Source organism: Sander lucioperca, chromosome 22 (assembly GCF_008315115.2).
Source record: "Sander lucioperca isolate FBNREF2018 chromosome 22, SLUC_FBN_1.2, whole genome shotgun sequence".
NCBI classification, from domain to species: domain Eukaryota; kingdom Metazoa; phylum Chordata; class Actinopteri; order Perciformes; family Percidae; genus Sander; species Sander lucioperca.
The window spans coordinates 14,434,775-14,462,771 of NC_050194.1; the positions used below are offsets into that span (position 1 = coordinate 14,434,775).

At 38.9% G+C, this 27,997-nt stretch overlaps 1 protein-coding gene across 1 annotated transcript; it reads right to left on the minus strand.

Moving 5' to 3' along the window:
* Positions 1 to 14,862: 14,862 nt before the first annotated feature.
* Positions 14,863 to 27,586, minus strand: LOC116061003. The gene is made up of 18 exons (XM_035997854.1): positions 27,558 to 27,586; positions 26,077 to 26,145; positions 24,488 to 24,688; positions 24,362 to 24,406; positions 23,774 to 24,316; positions 22,605 to 23,605; positions 22,475 to 22,537; positions 22,325 to 22,348; positions 22,072 to 22,194; positions 21,176 to 21,285; positions 18,856 to 18,914; positions 18,553 to 18,716; positions 17,349 to 17,477; positions 17,203 to 17,248; positions 16,951 to 16,988; positions 15,805 to 15,892; positions 15,341 to 15,581; positions 14,863 to 15,134 (listed from the first exon to the last, which is right to left on the minus strand). The coding sequence occupies exons 1-18, from the start codon at positions 27,584 to 27,586 to the stop codon at positions 14,955 to 14,957; spliced, it is 3,153 nt and encodes a 1,050-aa protein (XP_035853747.1). The 3' UTR covers positions 14,863 to 14,954.
* Positions 27,587 to 27,997: the final 411 nt, after the last annotated feature.

The window sequence follows — 27,997 nt, forward strand, 5'->3', positions numbered from 1 at the left end:
CAAAGTATTTTGTTACAAATTACAAATACTTGCTCATCAAATGTGTAAAAATAAAATCCAAAATACTGGTATGAGAAAAATGTATTTAATTAAAATAAAAGCAATTTGAAAAAAAACTAAAATACATTATATACATACGGGTATTATCACATTTTAGGCATTTAGTAGCCTTAATATGGGTCTGACCTTAACCCCCCTATAATGAAAAGATGAGTCCTGCTAATTACCCACATATACAGTAGATTTGAAGTAGCCAATCAGGATATCTTGGAGTTAGGAGGCTGCGAATTTCGGGGGTATATGCTGGGCGGTTTCTGTCAGTCAAAACAACTATTGACTGACTGAGTGAACAGCCAATTGAAATGCAACTGGGGAAACTGAACAGTTAGACTACACAGCAATGCACTAGTTATCTTAGATGACAATAAGGCATTTAGTAGATGCCATTTTAAGAGTGATAAATATACTTTAAGTACATTTCTAAGATTGTAAGAGTATAATACAGTACAAAATAGTAAGAGGAAGAAAAGCACTCCCTCCCTTCCCCTTCTCCCCCTGAAACCAAGCAGCAACTTCCATCCCTGAAAAATTAAGACAATGTGGAAGTGCCTTAAATATGAATTGTATCATTTCCAGCAGGGGGGACTCCACTGGCTCTAAAAAGAAGTCTGATTACATAGGAATCTATTAGAAAATGACCCTACTTCTCACTTGATTTATTACCCCATATAATACAGCATGATGTTTTAATGATGATTATGATACCAATTATTAAAAAAAAAAGGTAAATGTCCCCATTTAACTGCCTGCAAAACTTCGCTGGACGACTCATGACTCTGTAGCATTAAGCTTGAAACCATGGACGACACTGGCTTATATCCATTATCCTCCCCAGCTCCACCCTCTACTCTAAATATGGTCACTTCTTTCTATTCCAAATACTACAACAACCTAAAAACAAAAAAGTGTTTTTCTTTTGTGTACCCCCTAACACTTCAGTCCAGGGGAACTGAAATGAAATAAGCCTATGGTAGTTCCCAATGAGATGGGACATGACATGTTATTCACTTGCATTTAGCCAAAGACCGTGATTAGGCTAATTGTTGTACAGTTTTTTTCTGGGGATAAAAATTATTTGAGAATAAAATTATATATTAAATAATGTATTTTAAGTATTTCGAATACACAAATAAAAGCCCCTTAAAGGGGCTATACTCGATATTAAAAAAATGAAGTGGTCTGAGATTGCTTCCACATTGCTCTTACAGACCACTCCCAATTCGTAAAATACAGACGCTTTCACTGTCACAGCCCTGTGCGTATGATACAGACGCACAAGGCACTCACATTAACTAACATGGACGCATGGCATAACCAGCAAAACAAAGAACAGAGAAGCTCATGTTAAAACACACAGAGGGAGTGTAACTTCATTCTCTGCTCAGGACGCCATTACTCCACTATATCTTTACATAGAAATATTTTTTTGCTGCTATATTAATGTGCTGGACATTAAGTACAGCCTATTTAAGTATTTTGTACAAATTACATCCTATTTTTTTTTGTCCAGCAAAAGACAACTTACAAAATACTCAAAAGTGAATAAATACATATTTTTAAAACATTTAATTGAAATACGGCCCATCTCTGGCTACAGTTGTGAAAGTCGGACCTGTTGCTGAGACTGTACAACAGATTATTTTTATTTTTTTATTTTATTGGTTTATTTGATAGGGACCATGCATATTTATGAACATTGTTTTATAAAAACACCATGTAAATATGCCAGAATTAGTTAGAGTAACTACTTTCCATCTGCAGTTCCTAGGCAGGTAACATAAGACTAACAGAGACAACCAGCAGTCATACAGCGCTCATTCACTATACATTAAAAAGGTACACATAACAGTGACATTGACAAAACAAACAAGCAAAACAAAACAAAAATACATGATGCATGATACATGGCAAAGACGTTATTCATCCACCTCTATACTGCATTCAATTTACCAGTGAAAGTGTATGGGATTAAAAAAAAAAAGAAAAATGTGTGACTGTTAAAAGTGAGTGCATCTCTGGTTTTCTAGAAGCCACTGTTTTAAATCAGTTTTAAAAGTGTTGAATGTAGGACACTCTCTTATTGGGAGGGGCAAGCTATTCCAGAGTTTACCTCCTATTATTGACAATACGTTTTGTCCAAAAGTGGTGCGTCTAAATGGTATCACACAGTCCCCTTTTGCAGAGGCACGTGTACTTCCTCCGCTTTCAAGTCTTCGAATGAAGCCATGCAGCGGAGGGGGGGGCAAGATTATGTAACACTTTATATATCAAACATGCATACCTGAAATATTTAAAATTTTCAAAACTTAAAAATGTATGTCTCTCTAAAATATCACAATGGTGAAATGACAATGCCTTTTCATCAAAAGTTTTTATGGCTTTCTTAAATAGAGATTCAATGCTTTTAAGAGTAGTTATGCTAGTTAGTGACCAGTTTGTAAAACAATACTCGATATGTGAAAGAATCATAGTATATAAAAACAACTTGGCAGCTTTGTTGTCAAGAAATGGCCCAACTTGTTTAAAATTCCGCAAATTAAATTTAACTTTATTTGCCACCTTTTTCACATGACTTTTGAACGTTAGGGTGGAGTCATACATGACTCCTAGATACTTGAATTCATTAACAATATCAAGCTCCTGTCCTCTAAGGAACACATTAGAATGTGAGACCTTGGGGCGGCCTCTAGCTCACCCAGTAAGACCTGCGGCCCTTTGCTGCGTGTCATCCCCTATCTCTCTCTCCCCCTTTCATGTCTATCCACTGTCACTATAATAAAGGGAAAAGCCCCCAAAAAATAATCTTTAAAAAAAAAAAGAATGTGACACCTTCATGTTTTGCAGTACAATGTAGCAGTTAGTAAATAATAACCTGCTGATTGCCAAAGTGTTCACTTACAACTAACTTTAAAATGGCTAACAAATTTGACGACAAAGAAAATCCATCCATCCATCCATCTTCTTCCGCTTATTCGGTAACGGGTCGCGGGGGTAGCAGCTCCAGCAGGGGACCCCAAACTTCCCTTTCCTGAGCCACATTAACCAGCTCCGACTGGGGGATCCCGAGGCGTTCCCAGGCCAGGTTGGAGATATAATCCCTCCACCTAGTCCTGGGTCTTCCCCGAGGCCTCCTCCCAGCTGGACGTGCCTGGAGAACCTCCCTAGGGAGGCGCCCAGGGGGCATCCTTACCAGATGCCCGAACCACCTCAACTGGCTCCTTTCGACGCGAAGGAGCAGCGGCTCTACTCCGAGCTCCTCACGGATGACTGAGCTTCTCACCCTATCTCTAAGGGAGACGCCAGCCACCCTCCTGAGGAAACCCATTTCGGCCGCTTGTACCCTGGATCTCGTTCTTTCGGTCATGACCCAGCCTTCATGACCATAGGTGAGGGTAGGAACGAAAACTGACCGGTAGATTGAGAGCTTTGCCTTCTGGCTCAGCTCTCTTTTCGTCACAACGGTGCGATAAATTGAGTGTAATACCGCACCCGCTGCGCCGATTCTCCGACCAATCTCCTGCTCCATTGTTCCCTCACTCGCGAACAAGACTCCAAGGTACTTGAACTCCTTCACTTGGGGTAAAGACTCATTCCCTACCTGGAGAAGGCACTCCATCGGTTTCCTGCTGAGAACCATGGCCTCAGATTTAGAGGTGCTGATCCTCATCCCAGCCGCTTCACACTCGGCTGCGAACCGATCCAGTGAGTGCTGAAGGTCACAGGCCGACGATGCCATCAGGACCACATCATCTGCAAAAAGCAGCGATGAGATCCCCAGCTCACCAAACTGCAACCCCTCTCCACCCCGACTACGCCTCGATATCCTGTCCATAAATACTACAAACAGGATTGGTGACAAAGCGCAGCCCTGGCGGAGGCCAACTCTCACCTGAAACGAGTCCGACTTACTGCCGAGAACCCGGACACAGCTCTCGCTTTGGTCGTATAGAGATTGGATGGCCCTGAGAAGGGACCCCCTCACCCCATACTCCCGCAGCACCTCCCACAGTGTCTCCCGGGGGACCCGGTCATACGCCTTCTCCAGATCCACAAAGCACATGTAGACCGGTTGGGCATACTCCCAGGCTCCCTCCAGGATCCTTGCGAGAGTAAAGATCTGGTCCGTTGTTCCACGACCAGGACGGAATCCGCATTGTTCCTCTTCAACCTGAGGTTCGACTATCGACCGAACCCTCCTTTCCAGCACCTTGGAGTAGACTTTACCGGGGAGGCTGAGAAGTGTGATACCCCTGTAATTGGCACACACCCTCTGGTCCCCCTTTTTGAAAAGGGGAACCACCACCCCGGTCTGCCACTCCTTAGGCACCGTCCCCGACTTCCACGCAATGTTGAAGAGGCGTGTCAACCAAGACAACCCCTCCACACCCAGAGCTTTAAGCATTTCTGGACGGATCTCATCAATCCCTGGGGCTTTGCCACTGTGGAGTTGTTTAACTATCTCAGCAACTTCCACCAGGGAAATTGACGACAATCCCCCATCATCCTCCAGCTCTGCCTCTACCATAGAGGGCGTATTAGTCGGATTTAGGAGTTCCTCAAAGTGCTCCTTCCACCGCCCTATTACCTCCTCAGTTGAGGTCAGCAGCGTCCCATCCTTACTGTACACAGCTTGGATGGTTCCCCGCTTCCCCCTCCTGAGGTGGCGAACGGTTTTCCAGAAGCACCTTGGTGCCGACCGAAAGTCCTTCTCCATGTCTTCTCCGAACTTCTCCCACACCCGCTGCTTTGCCTCTTTCACGGCAGAGGCTGCAGCCCTTCGGGCCCTTCGGTACCTTGCAACTGCCTCCGGAGTCCCCTGGGATAACATATCCCAGAAAGACTCCTTCTTCAGTCGGACGGCTTCCCTGACCACCGGTGTCCACCACGGTGTTCGTGGGTTGCCGCCCCTTGAGGCACCTAAGACCCTAAGACCACAGCTCCCCGCCGCAGCTTCAGCAATGGAAACTTTGAACATTGTCCACTCGGGTTCAATGCCCCCAGCCTCCACAGGGATGCACGAAAAGCTCCGCCGGAGCTGTGAGTTGAAAGTCTGTCGGACAGGGGCCTCCTCCAGACGTTCCCAGTTCACCCGCACTACCCGTTTGGGTTTACCAGGTCTGTCCAGAGTCTTCCCCCACCCTCTGACCCAACTCACCACCAGATGGTGATCAGTTGACAGCTCTGCCCCTCTCTTCACCCGAGTGTCCCGGACAAAGAAAATCAACACTACCAAAACAATCAGGTTTCCCCAGTACAGCTTTATGACCCAGCCCCATGAATATATGGGTTTATAGGCAGTGAAGATAAAAAAGGATTAAAGTTCCCATGGCATGAAAATGTCACTTTATGAGTTTTTTTTTAACATTAATATGAGTTCCCCCAGCCTGCCTGTGGTGCCCAGTGGTGCCTATGTGTCCCCCAGTGGCTAGAAATGGTGATAGATGTAAACCAAGCCCTGGGTATCCTGCTCTGCCTTTGAGAAAATGAAAGTTCAGATGGGCCGATCTGGAATCTCCTCCTTATGACATCATAAGGAGTAAGGTTACCTCCCCTTTCTCTGCTTTGCCCGCCCAAAGAATTTGGCCCGCCCATGAGAAAGAGAGAGACATCATGGCTTGAAAACAAGCGAAGCATGGCAGTTGGTCAAGGCCACACCCCCACCCTCCACCTTGCCCCCCCCCCCCCCTCCCCCTCTCCTCCTCAATAGCATTTAAAGCTACAGACACAGAAATGGCACATCCTAAGGAAAGCTCATTGTGGGACTGGCTTTAGTGGCTGTAATTCTGCACCAAGGCTGAATTTCGGGAAAGAGACTTCAGATACAGTATTAGGGGACCACTAAGGCCTATATAAAAGCATCCAAAAAGCAGCATGTCATAGGACCTTTAAAAATAGCAAGGAGCGATATACAGCTTAAAGGGTAGATGGTTAACTAGGCGTGGCCCTGCCATATATTACATAAATATCTTAAGAAAAAGTCCAACTGTTGTAATCATTGGATTATTAGGTTTGTGGCATCACTATCCAATGTTGGATACATTGAAGTTAAGACATGAAATAACTATAATTGACATATTGTTCTGCTTTTGGTCTAAAAACAATATCCAATGACACATTTGCACTGTGGAATAATTTGGAATTTAGAAGAAAGGAAGGCTCTCAGATAAGAAAGTCCCAGTTCAGTGACTAATTTAGAAGCAGTTTATTAGAGTGTGCCAAAAAGACTCTAATTCTAAATCACATCCAAATTAAGGATACAGGATTTTGAGCAGTATGTCACATTTGTAATGAGGTTGTGAGGAAATTAATGAAAAATATCAAACAAAGACATAAATTGAAGTACAATCCACATTGTTACATGCCTGTATGCAAAGAGGATACAAAACAAGGGCCAACGAAGGTCTTTTACACTAATTAGGTCCATTCATATAAAAATAACAGGTCCAACGTCTGCAAAATAAAGCTTACTCAAAGCTTATTTAAGCTTCACACATGTAAAGCATTAACCAGACTGGAGGGTCTAAGGGGAACAAAGAGACTTCCTTGATTGGAATAGACTTCCAACAGAAGGTAAAGTAACAACAGGGTCATAAGGTAAATTCAGATTGTCTGCATCAACACAGTAGTTAAATATTTGCATTTGATTGTGTGTGTGTGTGTGTGTGTGCGTGTGTGCGCCAAACCAATCCGGTAAAAATGGCCAAGCTTGAAGCAATTGTACAAATTGTGCCTTCATTATAAATGTTGATTTCTGATAGCTAGAGATTAAATTTGAAAACAACAGGCTGTTGAGAGAATAGGTACAGCCTACATCGTCACTTTAATTTTTCATCACTGGATCTAGATTCATGTAGTCATGCAATGCCATAAATCTTCTTTATATATATTGCTATCTGATAAAAGGCCATTTAAACAAATGCTGTGTTTCTCTGCTTTGGGTAGCGACTTATGTAAACCTAAAATTCAGTTACCTTTCAAGACATAATCTATATAATTGGAATGAAAGACAATTATAAAGTTTACCTGATGTCCACATTTTCAACTTATCAGAGACTAACGACAAAGATTTATAAAATGTTTAGGATTTAAAGTTCATGTAAAAAATCAGGCGACTTACCAAGACAGGCCACAATTAGCCAAAGGACCGAGAGGATTTTGAATTTTTGAGCCATTGGAAAATAACTTGCTGTCAAATCTTCACCACAAGAGAGAAAGCCTGAGCGGGCTATGAGTGGAAGAGGCTTTAGTGCTCAGGTGTCCTCCACAGGCAGTTTTACTGTAATCATTAGCCACTCCCCCGAAGACAGCACTGTGTGCTAAAGTACATTTCCCGAACAGAAAAGAAGACTTGGTGTGCCCACTTTCCATGTCTACCAAGCCATTTATCTGTTTATCAATCTTTCATAACATATATGTGTATCTGCCCGTTTGTGTCCAGAAAGTGTGTCAGATCTAAGAGCTATACAAAGGCTTGTCCAGGCTAAGACAGGAGTGACTATAGCCATCAAAAACACAACCTCAGACAAATTTGATCCAGAGAAAATCTAAAGAATAGAACAACTGGCCATGCTGTTTGTTTGACATAGGATCTTAATGAGTGTAGTGTAGTATCTCAGCAACCACTTACTGAATTATCAGAAACCCTCTTAAAATTTCACTAAAAAATATGCTTTGTTATCCTCCTCATTGCATCGTCATTACTCCCATTAAACCCAACAAAGTACCCAGATGTTTTATAGGCCAACTTGAGAGTCAAACCTGAGATGGTTCATTGGCTGGGCAGCCACTCAAGGGACATTTTTGAATTGATGCTACATTAAATAATCAGATCAATAATGTTACCCTGAATGTAGCAGTTAAAATGTATTAAAGGTAATGGTAGACTAACTGTGAAACAATTAACTAAAGCAGAGGTCAGGTCATATTCCTCCAACATCACCAAAACTCAAAGCTTCCCATATGGTACAACAGATAATATGAAGCAATCAAAAACCTGCAATTGAAATATAATTAGTTCATCAGTTGTTTACCACACAGATTAATAGATACAGTACTTTTCTATTATTTTTCTTTAATTGTATTTTGCTAATTAGTTTATAGATGCCAACAAAATGTCTGTCTTACAATTCTACACATCTTTTATCTTCTGCTTTTAGGACAGGTCATATGTTTGACACAGTTAATATTAATAATGTAATTAATGTTGTCATGACTCACAGTCGGTCTAAAACCACAACTGAGGAGAAATGCAAAAAGGAAGCAGTGGCCTTTACCAGTAAGGAGTCAGTGATAAGAGAAAATGAATAGGTAACTCATGTTCTGCATTTGTGTGCCTGGATCAACCCACATCAAGAGCAAATGTCAACTCATCTAAAGCTGACACAGACTTGGAATCATACCAGTTTTTTTTAAATAAGGAAGGAATAAGGAAGATTTAAAGCATAGAATAGTTTACTGACAGAGGTTATCATCATTGTGCAATATCAAACACATTACACTGGCACCAAGTGATGTCACGTACATGTTTCCTGTCTGAACTTATCTCCATAGATGAAAACATGTCAAACAGAATTGGAGTATTTTTACGACATAAACGGAAAACAAAATTTTACCTCAGTTTATTGACAAACAATATATGTTTACTTGCTTCAGTATTCATGCAGCACTGTTGGTCAGTTCATTAAAATGTTCAGCTTCTTTCTAGGGTAGTATTTTGTACATCTCAGCCTCAGACTTTATAAGTTACTTACAACATGTAAGTGATGAACAGGAGGGAGAAAGATAACATTTCTTGCCAGTCATTTTATGAATTTATGGCAGTTCCACCAGTCATCATTCAACCCAGAGACTTTAACAAACATGAGTTCTTCAAAGGACTAATTGAAACATAACAGTGTCCATACTACACCACGTAAGAAACTGCATCCATGAAGCCAATAACTAACAAAAGTCTAAAAATATCACTTCAGAAAGTAATTAAACCCATTTAGAACTGTCTTATCGGAAACTATGTGGCCAATAAAACGGGGTGTGACGAAGGATTATGTGACCTTTGATTTAAAGACGTCATAAAATGTGAGATAATACGATCTTGTTGGTAAACAGCTAAAAAGGTTGACAAGACCTCATCATGAAAGTTGGAACATTTGGAAAATCAAAATGTGTTTTAAACGTCACCTCAAGAATGTTAACCTGAAGTAGTTTTAAATTATTTGAAAGTTCAAAAAGAGCTATCATCCTATCACCACCCATAAAATTATATGATCTCAAAGTTGACTTTGATCCCAGTCGCATATCTGAATTAACACATGACGAAAGTCTTGCACAACGTCAGCGTCATCATGCGCGTCATCAGTGGAAAAATGTCTGGTGTCAAAAACAGGTATGTTTTCAACCCGGTTTCCAGGCGTTGCGGTCAAAACAACAAATGTGCTATAATACATTTGAAAACATACCTGATTCAGTAATTTTTCCGCTAATGCACATGATGAAATGTGAAATGTGTTTAAACACATTTGTTTAGACAATTTAGGGCTTCCACATTAAATGCAAAATAACAATACTACTAATAATATTAATATCTTTTTTTATGATTAACTATTTTAAAAAACAAACAAAATATAAGACATACAACTCACAACATGAACACAACACCACCCACCCAAGAAAAGATGACATAGTAACCACAACATTCCAGACCATTCAACAAAATTGTAACAAAATAGACAATAAACCAAATAAACATAAATGAGAACACCATAAGCCCATCACACATCTCTCTCCAGCACAAAGTTTCTGAGGAGCCCTCCAGAAAGTTCAGACATTTTCCCCTTTTTCTAGTATATACATCCAATCTGGCTAACCGTTTATACATTTTTTCAAACGCCGCCACCATCTCACAGGCACACTCATTGGTTTTTAAACAAATTTCTTCAAAACACTGGATTGGAACCTGCTATCATTTCCAATGATAGTCCTTACTTTTCACCCAACAATCAACATAATAAATGGTATCCAATATTATGTTAAGACCACATTTTTTTCATAAATCCCACTGCTTTGCTGAACAAAAAGGATTTCACTATTCATTTTTTCCTCACAATCCTTTAACAAGTGTTAATTTCTCCATAAGTGAATTTTATTATCACATTTTTTACATGATGTTCACCATAACAATTTATTTCAGAGCAGGTAAATTCTATATTCCTGCAAATGAAGACATCTAGTATAATTCTCCAGCTACATTTTTCACCTGGAGGTTTTATGAACATGTTGCCGTGAGTCAATAGAGGTGCGACCACAGAGCAATAACTGCCTCTGGGTCCTCTTGCTAACTGTAAGTCCAAAGTGACTTACAGTTGTGGCCATCCTAAACCCCACCCAACCTGCTGTTCCTGGCAATGACGATGTGATTTGAGTTGAACATGATGTTCTTGAGGGTGAGGGAGGGAGATTGATACCAGCTTATCAAATAAATGTAGTAGAGTAAAAAGTACATTTGCCTCTGAAATGTAGTGGAGTAGAAATATTAAGTAGCAGAAATGGAAATACTCAAGTAAAGTATAAGTACCTCAAAATTGTACTAATGTACAGTACTTATGTACATGTACTTAGTTACATTTGACCACTGATTAAGGATCTTTTTCCCCACTTCAATGTTTACTGGAAAAAGATTATCTGTTATCGGTTCCAGTCTGGGACCCATTTTGTTCTCTATTTTTATGTCCGCCAAAGAGGTTATGTTTTTTGACTCGGTTTGTCTGTCTGTGTGTCAACAGGATTTTCATGAAACCATGAAAAGGATGAAGCATGAGCCAAGGAAAAACTCATTACATTTTGTAACAGATCCAAATCACTGGGTGCACACACAAATTGTTTCTCACTTTCATAATTAACATTGCAAAATAGGGCACAGGGGACTGCATTGGGATCCCGCCAGACAACAAAAATTCCACGAGAGCAGGCAGTTTTAACAGAGAGTGTTATGAAATTTTGCTGTTGGCAAGAGCCATGGATGTTGTCAGTGAGCAGATGGTTAAAAAAATAAACTGTGGGTCCCGGGATTTAGAAGATTAAAGCAGGCCATGAACTCCTCACTGGCTGTACAGTCCCACTTTAAGATAGCTAGTTTTAAGGGGATATAGCTCGGTGCCCTTCTTGTTATAAATGATTTGGGTAAGGACATTCAAGTTAAAATACACCTCTATGCTGATGATACTGTCATTTATATGCATGCTCCCTCCATAATACAGGCGGTGGAGGAGATTCAGACTGCCTTTAACTGCATTTGTATATTTTTATTTTATGCATTTATACATTTAAGGGAATCATACAGAATGTTGTGATGGAGGCATGTAGTGGTTTTTCTTGAGAGGCTACTGTGTTAAATAGCTGTTCTTCTGTTTTATTGTGAATTTTGTCATGTTGTACATGTTGTATTTTAATATGTTGTGATTTTGTACTGCTGCTACATTGGCAAGGTATCTCTTTTAAAAGAGATTTCTGATCTCAATGGGACTTCCAAAAAAAGGCAACTAGTATATGGTTAAGCTTAGGGGAAGATTGTGGTTATAAACTACGGTTAAGGAACGGTCAAGGTCAGGAAACTATAACACTTGGTTACGTTTAGGGATAGATCATGGTTGAGGCTGTTTATCTAACTTATCTGAATAGTGATTTGTTTGAGCTGAGCACTGGATTCACTTGTTATTTATACTGAGACAAATAGAGTAAGTAAAGAGAGAGCACAGTTTGCTACTGAAAAGTGTATTCAAAAAATAAAAAAGGGTTGAAGCTGCTGATCTATATTTTATACAAAAGACAAAGAGGCAATGGCCCTGAACAGTGCAACACTATGGCATCTCTTCAGTATCTAGAAAACAGGTTTTTCACAGCCATCTTTTTTTTTCTTTTTTTTTTTTTTTTTTTTTACTACACAACATTCATTTAACACCTAGTTGTTAGTAAGTAGATTCTGATTTAAGGTACAAAACATAATTATAACCCAACAGTATATAATTATTATAGTATTATTGTCATTGCACAGTAAAGTACAGACAATGAAAATGCAGTTTAGCATTTAACCAAAAGTACAAAAAGCAGTAAAAGTGCAAGGTAATAAACAGTAATATATACCGTACAATAAATACAGAATGTAGAATAAACAATAAAGAGTAGATGAATATGCTATATGTACAGTATGAACAGTGTGAGAGGAATACGCAAAAGTAAGCAGGCAAAATATACAGAAAGGTACAAAGCTTCCTCACTACCTGTACTTTCACCTTTGATACTCAAGTACACATTGCGGCTCATACTTCTGTATTTTTATTGAAGTAAAATTTTGAGTGCAGAACTTGAAGTGTTTTTAAATTGTGGTATTGCTACTTTTACTTAATCTGTATACACATGCTGTTGGGTGACTTGTCCTTCAAGACAGGGTCGTGTAACGTTAAAACAACAGCAGCCCTCACCGGCAGGTTTGTTTACACTTCCGTTGGCGAGTTTACCAATGTTCTCTTGGAAAACAACAGAAAAGACACAACAAGAATAAATTAAACACATCACTTGAAAACAAAAAACCTCTTCTGCTGCACTTGTGTGTTTTGAACACGTCTTTAACACTGTGAAACGGTCGCAGTTTGGTTAGGTTTAGGCACAAAAACTACTTACCGGTAGTTAAGTTTAGAGAAAGATTGTGGGTTCAGTTAAAAGCATGTATTGGTTAAAATCATAGACAAAAAAAAAAAAAAAGATGGACGACTCCACTTCCTCCCACTGTACAAATGTGAAGCCAAAATATCTTGGATACGGGCCCCGCCATCTTGTAATACTGGAGCTAGAGTCTTTTGTTTGATCTGGTTAAAGTTTAATGCACTTTTGAGTGTTACATTCTCATTGGAAAGGCCTGAATCTCACCTTTCTTCATATGTAAGATGTCAGAATGTAGAAAGGATATGACACAACCAAAAAGATATGATGCACAAGGCAACCATATGGTGAAGTGTCAGTACTAGCGTTACAGGAAAATCAAAAACACATATTAACTAGAAGGACATTCTCCGCCAAGGCACGCCCTATCTCACAATGTTAATGCAGTGTATATTTTCCCAGTCAGGGAACTAATTTTTCCGATTATTCTGACACCACATGAATGCAGCACAAATGCCCTATCCCACAATGTTAACGAAAGTGAAAAAATAATTTCAGTGTACACCCTGTGATTAGGATCCACTCCAAAATTAAATGGGTTCTTCCTCTGCCCATGCTACACCCTTCCAGTCTAAGTTTCACGAAAATAAAACCAGTAGTTTTTCTATAATCCTGCTGACAGACTAACTAACAAACCAACAAACAAACAAATGGTCAAACTGAAGCGGAAATATAAAACCCAATACTCTTAAAATATAAATATAATATATAACAATCTCAGTTTGATTATGATATTCATGAATGTTTAATGTTCCTCAAATTTAAAACCAGTTTCAAGTTATTTATTGTCATGTGCACAACAATTACAGGAAGTTGTTGACAATGTAAATCTTGGATCTAGGGCTCTCTCCTAAAACAAGTAAATAAAAATCTAAGACATGATAGTACAGTTAAATTATAGGGCTAAAATGTAAACATGAATAATACATGAATGAACTGAATGTTATTTGAATGTAAGCAGGTATGTAGTAAACATATATGCATACAAGAAGAAATAAATATATCTATAGGGAGGTGTTAACAGTTTGTATAAACAGTAAGTAAGTGTATAAGGTAACAGAGGTGACAGAGCTTTCACCATTGCAGCCCCCTTCCTCTGGAACTCCCTACCCATACACATCCGAGACTGTACTGACCTGGACACATTCAAAACACTAATCAAAACACACCTCTTTAGATTAGCTTTCCACATACAATAGTCTTACATTTCTCACCTGATTACTGGTTTTATTGTTTTAAATTGCTTTTAATATGCTTGTTTTATGTGTTGGTTTTATTGCTTTTCTGTTTTTAATGTGCTATGTGTGCTGGTTTTACTGTAAAGTGTCTTTGAGTACCATGAAAAGCGCTATAAAAATAAAATGTATTATTATTATTATTATTATTATTATTATTATTATTATTATTATTATTATTAAAGTGACAGTAACAGTGTAATGAAAAAGTGATGAGTTCAAATGTATGTTTCCTTTCGTTGGACCAACAATTTGTGGACTCTAAAAACATGTTTTTTCTCTTATTTTGGTAAGAGTGCTCTCTGCCTCTCACAAAATGTTCTCTTGCTAAGGAGGAGACCAAAAATAAGAAAACATGGGTGAAAAAATGAGAAAATGTGTTCTTATATCGCTTCCTGCATGAGAACCATTATCTGGGCAATGATATCGGACAGCTCCTCATTTCTGGGTTTCAATGCCATTAAACAGTTGGATATTCTTAAGTGAGTAATATTTTAATTTATTAACAATAGGAATACTGAGAACCCTTTAAAAAGATCTACAGACAGTGCATCTCATATCCCAAACTTTCACAAAGATAAATAAAGTAAAGACAGGAATGATTTATGAAAGCTTATAATGGGTCAGCATAGTGTTCACACTACTGCACAAGACCTATTACATTACATGTCATTTAACTGACACTTTTATCCAAAGCAACTTACAATTACTAAATATGTCAGAGGTTGCACGCTTCTGGAGCAACTAGGGGTTATTTGTCTTGCTCAGGGACACATTGGGTGATGTATTGCAGTGGGAATTGAACCGAGATCTCCCACACCAAATGCATGCGTCATATCCACCACCAACCGATGCAACTGTTTTGCTTCTGTTTATACAACTCTTAACATAATGGTGTACAGTTATTTGGGAGGGAAATGTCACTGCCAGATGAACCTTTGTGCATCGTCATTGATTCAACCTTCTTCCATCGTCGTGCATGTAGTTAGGGTTGCTGTGGCCTTGGTTCTGAGCATATGGGTTGATCTGAGGTCGATTCTGGGCATAGGGGCGAGTCTGAGCATAGAAGCTGCTCTGGGGTTGAGTCTGAGCATATGGGTTCATGTCATCATGGTCGTCGTGGAAACGCTACAATGAAAAGAGAATTTCTTCATGAGAGAATTAGGAAACCAAGCTTACGCCAAATTTTCACTTCTCTTACTCTGCTGAATATTTTCTACTAACATTCCACTTTCTTTCTGTTCCATGTAAAACCCTTTTTACATTTTATACTTCTTTAATTTGCCCTTACTACTCTCCCTCTTTGTACATCAAACACACAGACGTATACTCACAGAGTTTCTCCACTCAGGGATCATGTTTTGCCGACTGGTGTTCGGAGTCATCTCCAGGTTGGTCCTGCTGTCCCAGCTGTTGGTGGTTGTGGCCCGTGGGATCCTGGGCACCCCAGCATTGGCAAAGGCTGACAGGCCGTTGGCTAAGCTGCTGTTAACCAATGGTTTATTGGCAGGAGGGTGGCTGACGTAAGGCTTCCCAATGTCTGCATTTTTGTTCATAATGGAGCTCTTTGAAAATCTAACAAAATAAAACAAAATTGCACATTACTATCTACTGTTACTGAATCTGAATTTCTATTTTCTACATTTGTACATTTTTCTATGACTCAAATTAATGGCAAAATATGTGTGTGTCTAAAACTAAGGGCAGGCAAGCGTAAGTTAGAGAGAAACATGGCAAAGATATGGCAGAGGCAGTAACGAATGACTAGAAGTGGTGAGTGAATAGATGAGAAACTCACTTGCGTGCCACTACAGGCAGAAGAATGAGTGTGATGAGCAGCAGTCCCCCGAGCACAGAGCCGACGATTACCAGCACCAGCTTCCATGCTAACAAAACACAATGAAATTACTTGAAATTACTTTAATAACAACTTTCCTATGAAACAAAATCTGCAAAGTGTTTCACAATACAAGCAAAGCAAAGTCATAGCAATAAAGAACTCCACTGATTTCACACATCAAAGTCTGTTTGCAGTTCTCATTTGAAAGTCTTTCGTGGCTTCAGAGGGAGCTGGGCAAAATCTAATCAATGGCCTGCAATTTAGTCACCATTTCAAAATATGTAAAAGGCTTACAATACAAATTCCTTGCCCTCTATTAGCATGGGAATCATGTAGCCTATATACAAAATCTACTCAAAACATACATTATATATATATGCATGCACAGGTGGACATCCTCTGCAACACCGGATCGCCTAGTTCAACTTTATCAAATTGGCAACCCCAAATAAAATTGCTTATTTTATTTGCCATGCATTGATATTAATGAAATATCTATTTTCTTATGTCTAATGTGTTGAAATGTTTCAGCAGGATTTTATTTCCCCAGAACATATATTGCACTTATATATGCCAGAAGTTGCATATGAACATGATTTGGGGAAGTCATTTTACTGCAATGGAGAAGATTTGTGTCAATCAATTGTAGGAATGCCAATTTAGATTTTGTTTCCTGACCGATAGGCGGCCCTCGTTAACTGATCATTAAACGTTAACCAACAAGCAGGTAACTGAGTCCCAGTACACCAGTCTGTGAGGTGCGGACAAACTTTTTTGCGTCCGTGGACAGATGTGGACTTGTACCAGTCACGCAGCCACGATTTTGTGTGCATTGTTGTGGACATATGCAAGCCACTTTCCTAGGAGTATAGTTTTTACCTGTTTAACTCATGGTATTAAACTGTAAAAAAAAATCTAGATCAATGGTTAATTTTTAAGATCATAAATCTATTTTTTTATGTGTGTTGTCAACTATGTAGTAGCACTATTATCAAATAGTGATTTCTTATGTTTTTTTTGTTTGTTTTTTTTAAAATATTGTCATTATGCAATTTTGTAGTTGTTGTTTTTGCCTTTGCTGTCAAACACATGCTGTATACTCACATTCTTTGCAGTTAAAACCAGAATAACCAAATGGACAACTGAAAGACAAGAAGAATGGTTCATTTTACAATTTCATATGATTTCATTTATACCCAAGCTCTCTACAGACACAGGTCATATTGACAGTGGCTCTCTGCTTTGCCCTCCTCACTATGATTTACATTAAATGTTGTTGAAATATAATAAAGTATATAATTGGATAGAAACAAATTTTTACATTTTCAGAACATTCTTTTACATTTAAACACTCACTTGACACATTTTTCAGAACCCTCAGCTTTTTGACCGCTGGGACAAGCTGCAAAAGTAATAAAAGTTGAGCAAGTTTAGATAAAAAAAGGTTATTATGTAAAACACACACACACTTTATCTCTCTCACACTCAATAAAGGCCCTTACCAATGCACATTCTGGTAGTGAAGTCCGTCTTAATGTAATTGACCAAACAGGTGCAGGTAGAGGATCCATCTGCCCATTTGCACGTTGTACTGCTCTCATCACAGGGCTTCTTATCACACAGGTTTGTATCTTAAAATGAAGGAAACAAAATAAGATACCAGTACACCAAATTCAAATAAACACAGTGGTACAAAATAAAAAAAGAACTACATGATGTGAACTGTAGTCTGAAATGTTCTATGCTGACAGAAGTTGAGAAATACCCTTATCAGTAAGACATTATTACTTATTGGCTGAATGATACTCACACTGTACAAAGATCACTATATGTGCTATGACAGAGGGCCTAAATATACACCTACACATACATAGGTATATACAGTGCTGCTCATAAGTATTCATACCCATGGTCAAGTTGACTAAAAAGAGGAATAAAAAAATCATCTTTTGGAAATTGATCTTAATACCTTAATTAAAAAAATGAGGAAAAATCCGACCTTTTAAGGACACCAATTTCTTTTGTGAATTAATAATGTATTGTAAATAAATAAATGTTTTTCCTTAAAATAAAGGGGCCATAATTATACATACCCCTATGTTAAATTCCCATAGAGGAAGGCAGATTTTTATTTTTAAAGGCCAGTTATTTCATGGATCCAGGATACTATGCATCCTGATAAAGTTCCCTTGGCCTTTGGAATTAAAATAGCCCCACGTCATCACATACCCTTCACCATACCTAGAGATTGTCATGGTTTTATTTCAGTTAGCCTAATAGCTAACTGAGATAAGATCCATATCAATGCAAATCAAACCAGCTATTAGGCCAACTGAAATAAAACCATGCCAATCTCTAGGTATGGTGAAGGGTATGTGATGATGTGGCGCTATTTTAATTCCAAAGGCTGGGAATTTAACATAGGGGTATGTATAATTATGGCCCCTGTATTTTAAGGAAGAACATTTATTTATTTTCAATACATTATTCATTCACAAAACAAATTGGTGTCCTTAAAAGGTCGGATTTTTCCTCATTTTTTTAATTAAGGTATTAAGATCAATTTCCAAAAGATGATTTTTTTATTCCTTTTTTTAGTCAACTTTAGCATGGGTATGAATACTTATGAGCAGCACTGTACATATATATATATATATATATATATATATATATATATATATATAGACTTACCATATATAGACTTACCATCAAAGACTGCACCTTTCAGAACACCGTCTCCATTGCTGGCTGTTTTCATCTTCTCTGTAACTTCTACTGTTGTGATTTCAGCCTGTTCTGTGAAGATGATCTCTACATCTGCACTGACCCCAGTCTCTGACCTTGACCAAACTTTATTGGCTTTATTGGGCCTATATAGACAAAAATCACACTTAATGATGATTATATTCTGCAATTATTAAGTACAATATGCTGTAAGTGGACTGTAGGAAGTGTGGTTCTAGATTGATAGACAGTCAGATGGTAATCACTATTGTGACTCTGACTTACCGGAGTTTCAACACTGTAGATTCAGAGTAACCCACCGAGTCTTTGAAAACATTCAACAGCTGTGTTATGGAGAAGAAGAAAAAAACATTTTTTTAGGGCATCATCTGATTGGGAATGCACAGACCCTTTAGATCAATTTCAGATATTGTGGTGCAACATACATTACCACACACATCAAGTTTAATACCTGAGTGTAGCACTATGGCGTTATATATGTGCCTCATTCATGAGCAAGTAATTGTATGTTTTGAGCAGAGATAACTATATTTTGCAAATTTTTCGTTTGAGCGGACAAAAACCTATTCCGTGCTCAATAAATGTATTTGCATGTTAGCTATTATCCATATTAACGTGCAATAATAATTACTCTCACGCAGTTTACTCATGTGCCCTCTCAAAAACGCTTTCTCTGCGCACAGGTAGACACTGTTGCACTCCGGTCGTGTCTACCTTGCTCTAAACCTCTGCACTCAGTGCGTGCTCAACTCTGACATACTTGCTCAAATTTTCAAGTGTGCCACAAAACCAACCAATCGGAAAATTAAAGGTCTCTTCCGATTGGCTGTTGGTCTCCAATCAGATCGCAAGTAGCAGGAAACACTAACCTAGGGGGAACAGACTTTTTCAGTTAACACCTGTTGGTCAGCATACTGACTTCAGTGGAGCTGTTTAACTAACGTTACTGGATTGAAACACACTTTGGTCAGTATTTTGTATTATTGACTTATATCACAGAAATGTCTTAATATTTTTCTGTATTATGCCGTTGTTTTGTTTGATTCATATCTCCTTGTGTGACTAACGTTAGTTTGACTCATCCTTCACAAGCAATCTAACGTTAGCACACAGCAGCAGAGCATAACCTATCTTTACTAGAGCTGTAATCGGGCCTTAAAAGTTTGGCCCGACAAGGCCCGAGCCTGACAGAATTCGGCCCAAAACCGACAAGTACATTTTGATTGACCGCTTTTTAAAATCCCAAACCCGTTTACAGCCCAATATTATTCAAATGTGCGCATGCACACAGCTCTTTTGCCTTTTGTCAAGAAGAAGCCATTTATAATTTTTTTACATCATTTATTCATGACTAACGTAGGCTATAGGCCGCTTGGAAGTTGGAACAAAGAAATAAAATAAGTCCTCCAGAGGCGAGCCCGGCCTGAGCTCGTGTAAAATGATAGAAATTAAGACCAAACCCTACCGAACCCGTCGGAAGTGTGGCTTAATGTTTCAACAGTTATCCATTACTTTTAGCTAATCATTTGAACTGTTTAGTCAGTACTTTTAGCTATTTATTTCTACCATTCATTACTTAGCTATATGTTTAAACATCTGTGTTGAGCTGTTTTAGCTGATATATTGTTTTAAATAAATCATAATTTCAATTATTATTTTGATTAGTTAAGCTGCTCCACCATCTTTCCAAGTACCCCCTGGCAACAGCCGATACCCCTGGCTGGGGAATCACTGCAGGTGTTGTGTCAAAGAATGTTCCCCCTAGATTTGTGTTTCCTGCTACTAGCGATCTAATTGGAGACGAATAGCCAATCAGAATTGACCTTTAATTCTCTGATTAGTTGGTTTTGTGGCACACTTGTAATGCTATGAAAAGTTGAGCGCGCACAGAGTGCAGAGGTTGAGAGCGAGGGAGACATGAACGGAGCACGGCAGCGTCTACCTGCGCACAGAGGAAGAGTTTTTGAGAGGGCACGCGTAAACTGCGTGAGAAGGGTTATCATTGTGTATTATAATATGCATATAGCAAACTACATACATGTATTGAGCACAGAATAGGTTTTTGTTTGCTCAAACGAAATAATTTTTTGCGAGTGTTAATTTTTGTTCAAAATATAATGTAATGTGCTTGCAAAATATAGTTCTCTGTGCTCAAAACATACAAATACTTGCTCAGGAATGAGGCACATATATAACGCCATATAGCACAGGTGAGTTAAATGAACTACCACTGTTGTCAGTGAACTCCACAAACAGTTCTTCTTTATGGTATTTTGCATCAAAAATATCAAATTTGTTTAAAGGAAGAAAAAAAAAGATTTATCATTTGTTAATTCCTCCATGATACAGATGGCATTTAGTTTGCTGTTGCATCAGATATACCGCAACAGCCACAGTTAGCTGCTGGTTTGAAGATCTACTGGAAAATTAAATGTGTGAAAATCATGGATAAATATGTGTCACTCCTGCAAAGTAGATGAGGGATATATATAAAAAAGCAATGGGTGTGCATTACCTGAAAGACCTTTATTCCAAAAATGAAAGCAATAAAAGCCACATAAAGAGGAGAGAACCTTTTGCTTACCTCTTTGGTAATTTTTAGCGAGGCAGCTTGAAATTCTGGTGATGTATTGTCAGACATTTTTCCATTGTATGTTAATTCAGGCAGGATTAGCTGTCCAGGGAAAACTTTGGCTAGAAGAGGAAAACATCATTATAGGAAAGTTATACACTCCTGTCATTACCAATTATTTAAAATAATAGTTAAACTATGTGGGAAATATGCTTTTTCACGTTCTTGCCAAGTTAGATGAGAAGATAAACTCACTCTCATATCTGTCCAATAAATTAAAGCCGGTCAGAATAGCATTACGATTTAAGACAGCTAACATAAAACTTCACAAAAAAAAAAAAAAACTTCTCTGCTTGCCTTGCTACCTTAAGGTAAAGACAGGACTGCAGGAAATCACTGTTTCTATAAAAGATATAGTCCTGGAAACCACCAACTAGTTGTTCTAACACTTGTTTTATGGATTTAACAAACAAAATAGAACTTGTTAATTTAGGAGGTGCTGGTAGATGCATTTTGTTTCCTTTGTACAAAGCCAGGCTAGCTGTTTCCCCTTGCTTCCATTTTTTTTGCTAAGCTAACCGTCTCCTCGCTCTAGCTACATATTTACAGATTTATCGACCTTCTTTATCTTAATATTGCCTATAAATGTTGAACTGTAGCTTAAATTATTTCCTGAAACAATTGAAGTATCACTGGTCTTCTAAAGGTGCTAATCATTTTGACCAACAGTTACCAGACTTCAATGAATCTGAGCTAATTACAAATAATCAACTAACGTTACACTTCTCGTTTAACAAGGTCCTCCTACATGCCACAGGTACAGTACTACACTTTTGTATTATAATTCATTAAGTCACTTTCTCATTGAGTAACAATCTCATAGCGGTGGTATGCAAACAAATACTTACCACTCTCACATCTTCTGCTGTCATAATTGTAGTTCTCACCAGCCAAGCACAAGCATGCAAAGCTTTGATTGAAACGAGGCACACAGGTGCTCCCATCGCCACATGGGTTTCCATCACAAGGGTCTTAAAAAGGCACAAAAAAAACACATAAACACAAAAATGTATGCGTTTACAGCATCATGTGAGCATCTAAAACAATGACATATTGGAAACACAGGAAATTACAGTTTTGGACTGTTTTTGGTGGAATTACCTGGAAGCTCTGTGGTTGTAGGAACTGCTGTTGTTGTTGTAGGCTCTACAGTTGTGGAAGTCGGACCTGCTGTTGTTGTTGTAGGTTCTACAGTAGTAGAAGTCGGACCTCCTGTTGTTGTTGTAGGCTCTACAGTTGTGGAAGTCGGACCTGCTGTTGTTGTTGTAGGCTCTACAGTAGTAGAAGTCGGACCTACTGTTGTTGTTGTAGGCTCTACAGTAGTAGAAGTCAGACCTCCTGTTGTTGTTGTAGGCTCTACAGTTGTGGAAGTCGGACCTACTGTTGTTGTTGTAGGCTCTACAGTAGTAGAAGTCGGACCTCCTGTTGTTGTTGTAGGCTCTACAGTTGTGGAAGTCGGACCTGCTGTTGTTGTTGTAGGCTCTACAGTAGTAGAAGTCGGACCTGCTGTTGTTGTTGTAGGCTCTACAGTAGTAGAAGTCGGACCTCCTGTTGTTGTTGTAGGCTCTACAGTTGTGGAAGTCGGACCTGCTGTTGTTGTTGTAGGCTCTACAGTTGTGGAAGTCGGACCTGCTGTTGTTGTTGTAGGCTCTACAGTAGTAGAAGTCGGACCTCCTGTTGTTGTTGTAGGCTCTACAGTAGTAGAAGTCGGACCTGCTGTTGTTGTTGTAGGCTCTACAGTTGTGGAAGTCGGACCTACTGTTGTTGTTGTAGGCTCTACAGTAGTAGAAGTCGGACCTCCTGTTGTTATTGTAGGCTCTACAGTAGTAGAAGTCGGACCTGCTGTTGTTGTTGTAGGCTCTACAGTTGTGGAAGTCGGACCTGCTGTTGTTGTTGTAGGCTCTACAGTAGTAGAAGTCGGACCTCCTGTTGTTGTTGTAGGCTCTACAGTAGTAGAAGTCGGACCTGCTGTTGTTGTTGTAGGCTCTACAGTAGTAGAAGTCGGACCTGCTGTTGTTGTTGTAGGCTCTACAGTAGTAGAAGTCGGACCTGCTGTTGTTGTAGGCTCTACAGTTGTGGAAGTCGGACCTACTGTTGTTGTTGTAGGCTCTACAGTAGTAGAAGTCGGACCTGCTGTTGTTGTTGTAGGCTCTACAGTAGTAGAAGTCGGACCTCCTGTTGTTGTTGTAGGCTCTACAGTTGTGGAAGTCGGACCTACTGTTGTTGTTGTAGGCTCTACAGTAGTAGAAGTCGGACCTCCTGTTGTTGTTGTAGGCTCTACAGTTGTGGAAGTCGGACCTGCTGTTGTTGTTGTAGGCTCTACAGTAGTAGAAGTCGGACCTGCTGTTGTTGTTGTAGGCTCTACAGTAGTAGAAGTCGGACCTCCTGTTGTTGTTGTAGGCTCTACAGTAGTAGAAGTCGGACCTCCTGTTGTTGTTGTAGGCTCTACAGTTGTGGAAGTCGGACCTACTGTTGTTGTTGTAGGCTCTACAATAGTAGAAGTCGGACCTCCTGTTGTTATTGTAGGCTCTACAGTAGTAGAAGTCGGACCTGCTGTTGTTGTTGTAGGCTCTACAGTTGTGGAAGTCGGACCTGCTGTTGTTGTTGTAGGCTCTACAGTAGTAGAAGTCGGACCTCCTGTTGTTGTTGTAGGCTCTACAGTAGTAGAAGTCGGACCTGCTGTTGTTGTTGTAGGCTCCACAGTAGTAGAAGTCGGACCTGCTGTTGTTGTTGTAGGCTCTACAGTAGTAGAAGTCGGACCTCCTGTTGTTGTAGGCTCTACAGTTGTGGAAGTCGGACCTCCTGTTGTTGTTGTAGGCTCTACAGTAGTAGAAGTCGGACCTGCTGTTGTCGTTGTAGGCTCTACAGTAGTAGAAGTCGGACCTGCTGTTGTTGTTGTAGGCTCTACAGTAGTAGAAGTCGGACCTGCTGTTGTTTTTGTAGGCTCTACAGTAGAAGAGGTCGGACCTGCTGTTGTTGTTGTAGGCTCTACAGTTGTAGAAGTCGGACCTGCTGTTGTTGTTGTAGGCTCTACAGTTGTGGAAGTCGGACCTGCTGTTGTTGTAGGCTCTACAGTTGTGGAAGTCGGACCTGCTGTTGTTGTTGTTTTTGTAGGCTCTACAGTAGAAGAGGTCGGACCTGCTGTTGTTGTTGTAGGCTCTACAGTTGTGGAAGTTGGACCTGCTGTTGTTGTTGTAGGCTCTACAGTAGAAGAGGTCAGACCTGCTGTTGTTGTTGTAGGCTCTACAGTAGAAGAGGTCGGACCTGCTGTTGTTGTTGTAGGCTCTACAGTAGTAGAACTCGCACCTGCTGTTGTTGTAGGCTCTACAGTAGTAGAAGTCGGACCTGCTGTTGTTGTTGAAGGCTCTACAGTTGTAGACGTCGGACCTGCTGTTGTTGTTGTAGGCTCTGCAGTTGTTACTGCTGTTGTTGGAGGTTGCATTGTTGAGAATGCACCACCTGAGACTGTTGTGGTTAAACAGCACAAAGTAGCAGTTAATAAATGATAACCTGCCGATTGCCAAAGTGTTAAAATACAGCTAATTTTGAAATGCCAAACAAATTTGAGGACATAGAAAATCAACTCTATCAAAACAATCAATTTAACAGGTTTCCCCAGATTTGACAAGATCATCGATGAGATAGTATGGGTTAAAAGCTATTGATTCATCAGTTAAAAAATATATAAAATATAAAAAAATTTAAATAAAAGAGTGACTGTTTAATTAAAACCTGCTTTATAATAAAGTTGTAGCCTTATCTCTGTCAAATTATTAAAAGCCAATGCCAGTAAGCATATAATGATGAAATTATATGCCGTGATGGAATTATAAACAGCTTTACAATACAGCAGTATGAATTATGGGTTTATAGGCAGTTTGTTTTCTTTACCTGAAGATAAAAAAGACTAGGTCAAAACCTAGTATGTGTCTGGACTGTGTATGGTCTAAATTGTGTGCTCAATTTTGGCCAAATATGTATATTTTTAAAATAATAAATTCAGAACCATTTGAATTTATTTATATTTTACATATAACTAAATGTTATCTAGAGAAGCAACACTACAATTTACAACAGCAAAGTCACAACATAATCTCACTGTAAACAAATCCAAAATGTCAATAAAATAAATAATATTCCTGATTCCTAAAATACTGAGTGAAGTTTAGAAAGAATGAAGAATAGACAGCAGTCATTTATCCTGCCCTCTGTCCTCCTCCCTATGCTGAGGTGATTCACTGCCTGCAGGTACCGCTGGTAGAACAGAGGAAGACCTGGTTTGTCTCAGCAAGCAGCTAAGTTTACAAGAATTTGCCAAATTTTAAGATAATTAGCAAACTAAGCTAAAGCGCTAGACTACATACAGACAGTTTCATTTTTGCTTGTTTGTAACTATAGAGCATAGGATCATAATGTAAGCTTGTCGAGTGGAGTAATAATATCTGGCATAGATTTGGAGTCACTTAGTCACATGACATGAAAGCTATTGAAATAAAATGGTAAATGTACATATAAATATTAATATAAAATAGAGGAATCCAATAAAAATAGTGTATTAATATAATTTGGCATTGGTTTGGAGTCACTGGCTCACATGACAATGAAGCTATTGAAAAATCAATTATTACTGCAAATACTTTATGTTAAAATATTTATGTAAATAAATTAAGTAACGTTACACATTAGCAATCAAAATTATTATTTTCCTGGGGACCACGGCTCTGCTGAGGACGTATTGGGACTGTCAGCGCCTGTTCATTTCATAGAGCAACAGCCAATGAAGAAAGACAAAGACGCACATCATCCCCAAAGATTTAAATACAAGTTCATATAAAAAAAATCAGGCTACTTACCAAGACAGGCCACAACTAGCCAAAGGAGTTTGAATTCTTGAGCCATTGGAAAATATCTTGCTGAGAAAACTTCACCAAAAGAAAGAAAGCCAGCGTGGACGAGGCTTTAAGGCTCAGGTGTCCTCCACTGGTAGTTTTAATCATTAGCCACTCCCCCGAGGGCAGCACTGTGTGCTAAAGTACATTTGACACCCAGAAAAGAAGATTTGGTGTCCCCACTTTCCATGTCTACTAAGCCATTTTACCGTTTATTTATCTTCCATGACATAGATCTGTCGCTGCAGTTTGTCAAAATATAGAGTTGCCACTGTTTAGGTTTAAAGCCACAGTTAAGAAACACAAAAAGGAAGCACTGACTTCTGCCAGTACGGAATCAGTGATAAAAAATAAATGCGTGTTCTGCATTTGTGTGCCTGGATCACATCAAGAGCAAACATTGACTCAAGTTAAGCTGACACAGACTTGGAATTACAGTATATCAGTTTTTTTTTTAAATAAGGAAGAAGCTTTAAAGCATAGGATAGTTTACTGACAGACTATCATCATTGTGCAATATCAAACACATCACACATGCATCAAGTGATGTCATGTACATGTTTCCTGTCTGAACTTATCTCCATAGCTGAAAACATGTCTAACAGAATTGGAGGATTTGTACGACATAAACGAAAAACAAAATTACTAACTCAGTGTAATGACAAACAATGTACTATATTTACTTGCTTTAATATTCATGTCATTCATTTTCAGCTTCTTTCTAGAGTAAATAGCACAATTGTTTTGTATATCTCAGCCTCAGACTTCATAAGTTACTTATAGGGACTGTAATGAACAGGAGGGAGAAAAATGACATTCCTTGCCAGTCAATTTGAGTTGCAATAAGACCTCAACGTGAAAGTTGGAACATTTGAAAAGTCAAAGTGTGTTTTAAACGTCACCTTAAGAATGTAGTCTAAGTCTGAAGTATTTTTTTTTTAATTATTTTAAATTTCAATGAGATCTAAGCTAACACCCCATCAGGACCCATAAAATATTATCTACAAGTTGACTTTGAACCCTGTTGCATATCTGAATTAACACGACTAAAGTCTAGCGTCACTTCAGCATCATCATGGGCGTCAGTGGAAAAATGGCTGAAATTGCCAAAAGATAAAAACAGGTATTAACTAAAGGTGAAGTACAGTAGTTCAAGCATAAGTGTCCATGGGTGTTGGCTAGGCTAATTAAGGTCCAAACAACAACCCTGTAAAGCTTGTAGTATCAAAAAATTGCCAGAATATTTTTTAATTTTTTTTAAATTGAAGTATTTTTTGGACCTTTTCACAAAATTATTATTTTTTTGTTGCATAAATGATACATTTTTGTATCGTTTTTATTACGTCAGGCATTTATGGTAATTAATTGGTCACTTTTCTTTTCTTTTTTTGGAAGCAAAGACATAGATTGCATTAGGAGTCTATTCTATATCATCTTCCACTAACTGCTCCATGTCCATTGAGTTGCCATCCATAATTACTCTAAGGGCATTTTATACTGTAATTGTTTGCTATCTAAAAAAAATTAAGAAGGCCATAAGTCTCTAGTTTGTGGTAGTAAAGTTCCATTTGGTTGTGATTACTCTAGAGGTCACACAAGGTAATTTTATACATGGACGCAATTTTCAGAAAGTGGTCTCAATACAAAAAAATGGCTACTATGGGGACTAATATCATCACACACAGTGGCGGTTTTTGGCACGGGCGACCCGGGCAGCCGCCTGGGGGGCGGCATTTTATCATGAGTCAAGGGGTGGCGCAACGAGCACTTGAAAGAAAAAAAACTCTTCTGCTCCGCGAAGCAGTTTTCTATTATCTATCATTTCACTGTGTGGGGAATTGGCAGATTGGCGCCCACTGCAGCTGCAGGCGCCCTGCTTGCACCC

Excerpts from the sequence above, each read along its gene's own strand:
- LOC116061003 (XM_035997854.1), bottom strand. The coding sequence starts at position 27,586 with ATGGATGGCAACTCAATGGACATGGAGCA. Across the intron at positions 26,146-27,557 it reads AACTCAATGGACATGGAGCA|TTTTCTCAGCAAGATATTTT; the intron begins GTTAGTGGAAGA and ends CTTTTGGTGAAG. Across the intron at positions 24,407-24,487 it reads GCCTACAACAACAACAGCAG|CAGGTCCAACTTCCACAACT; the intron begins GTCCGACCTCTT and ends CAACAACAACAG.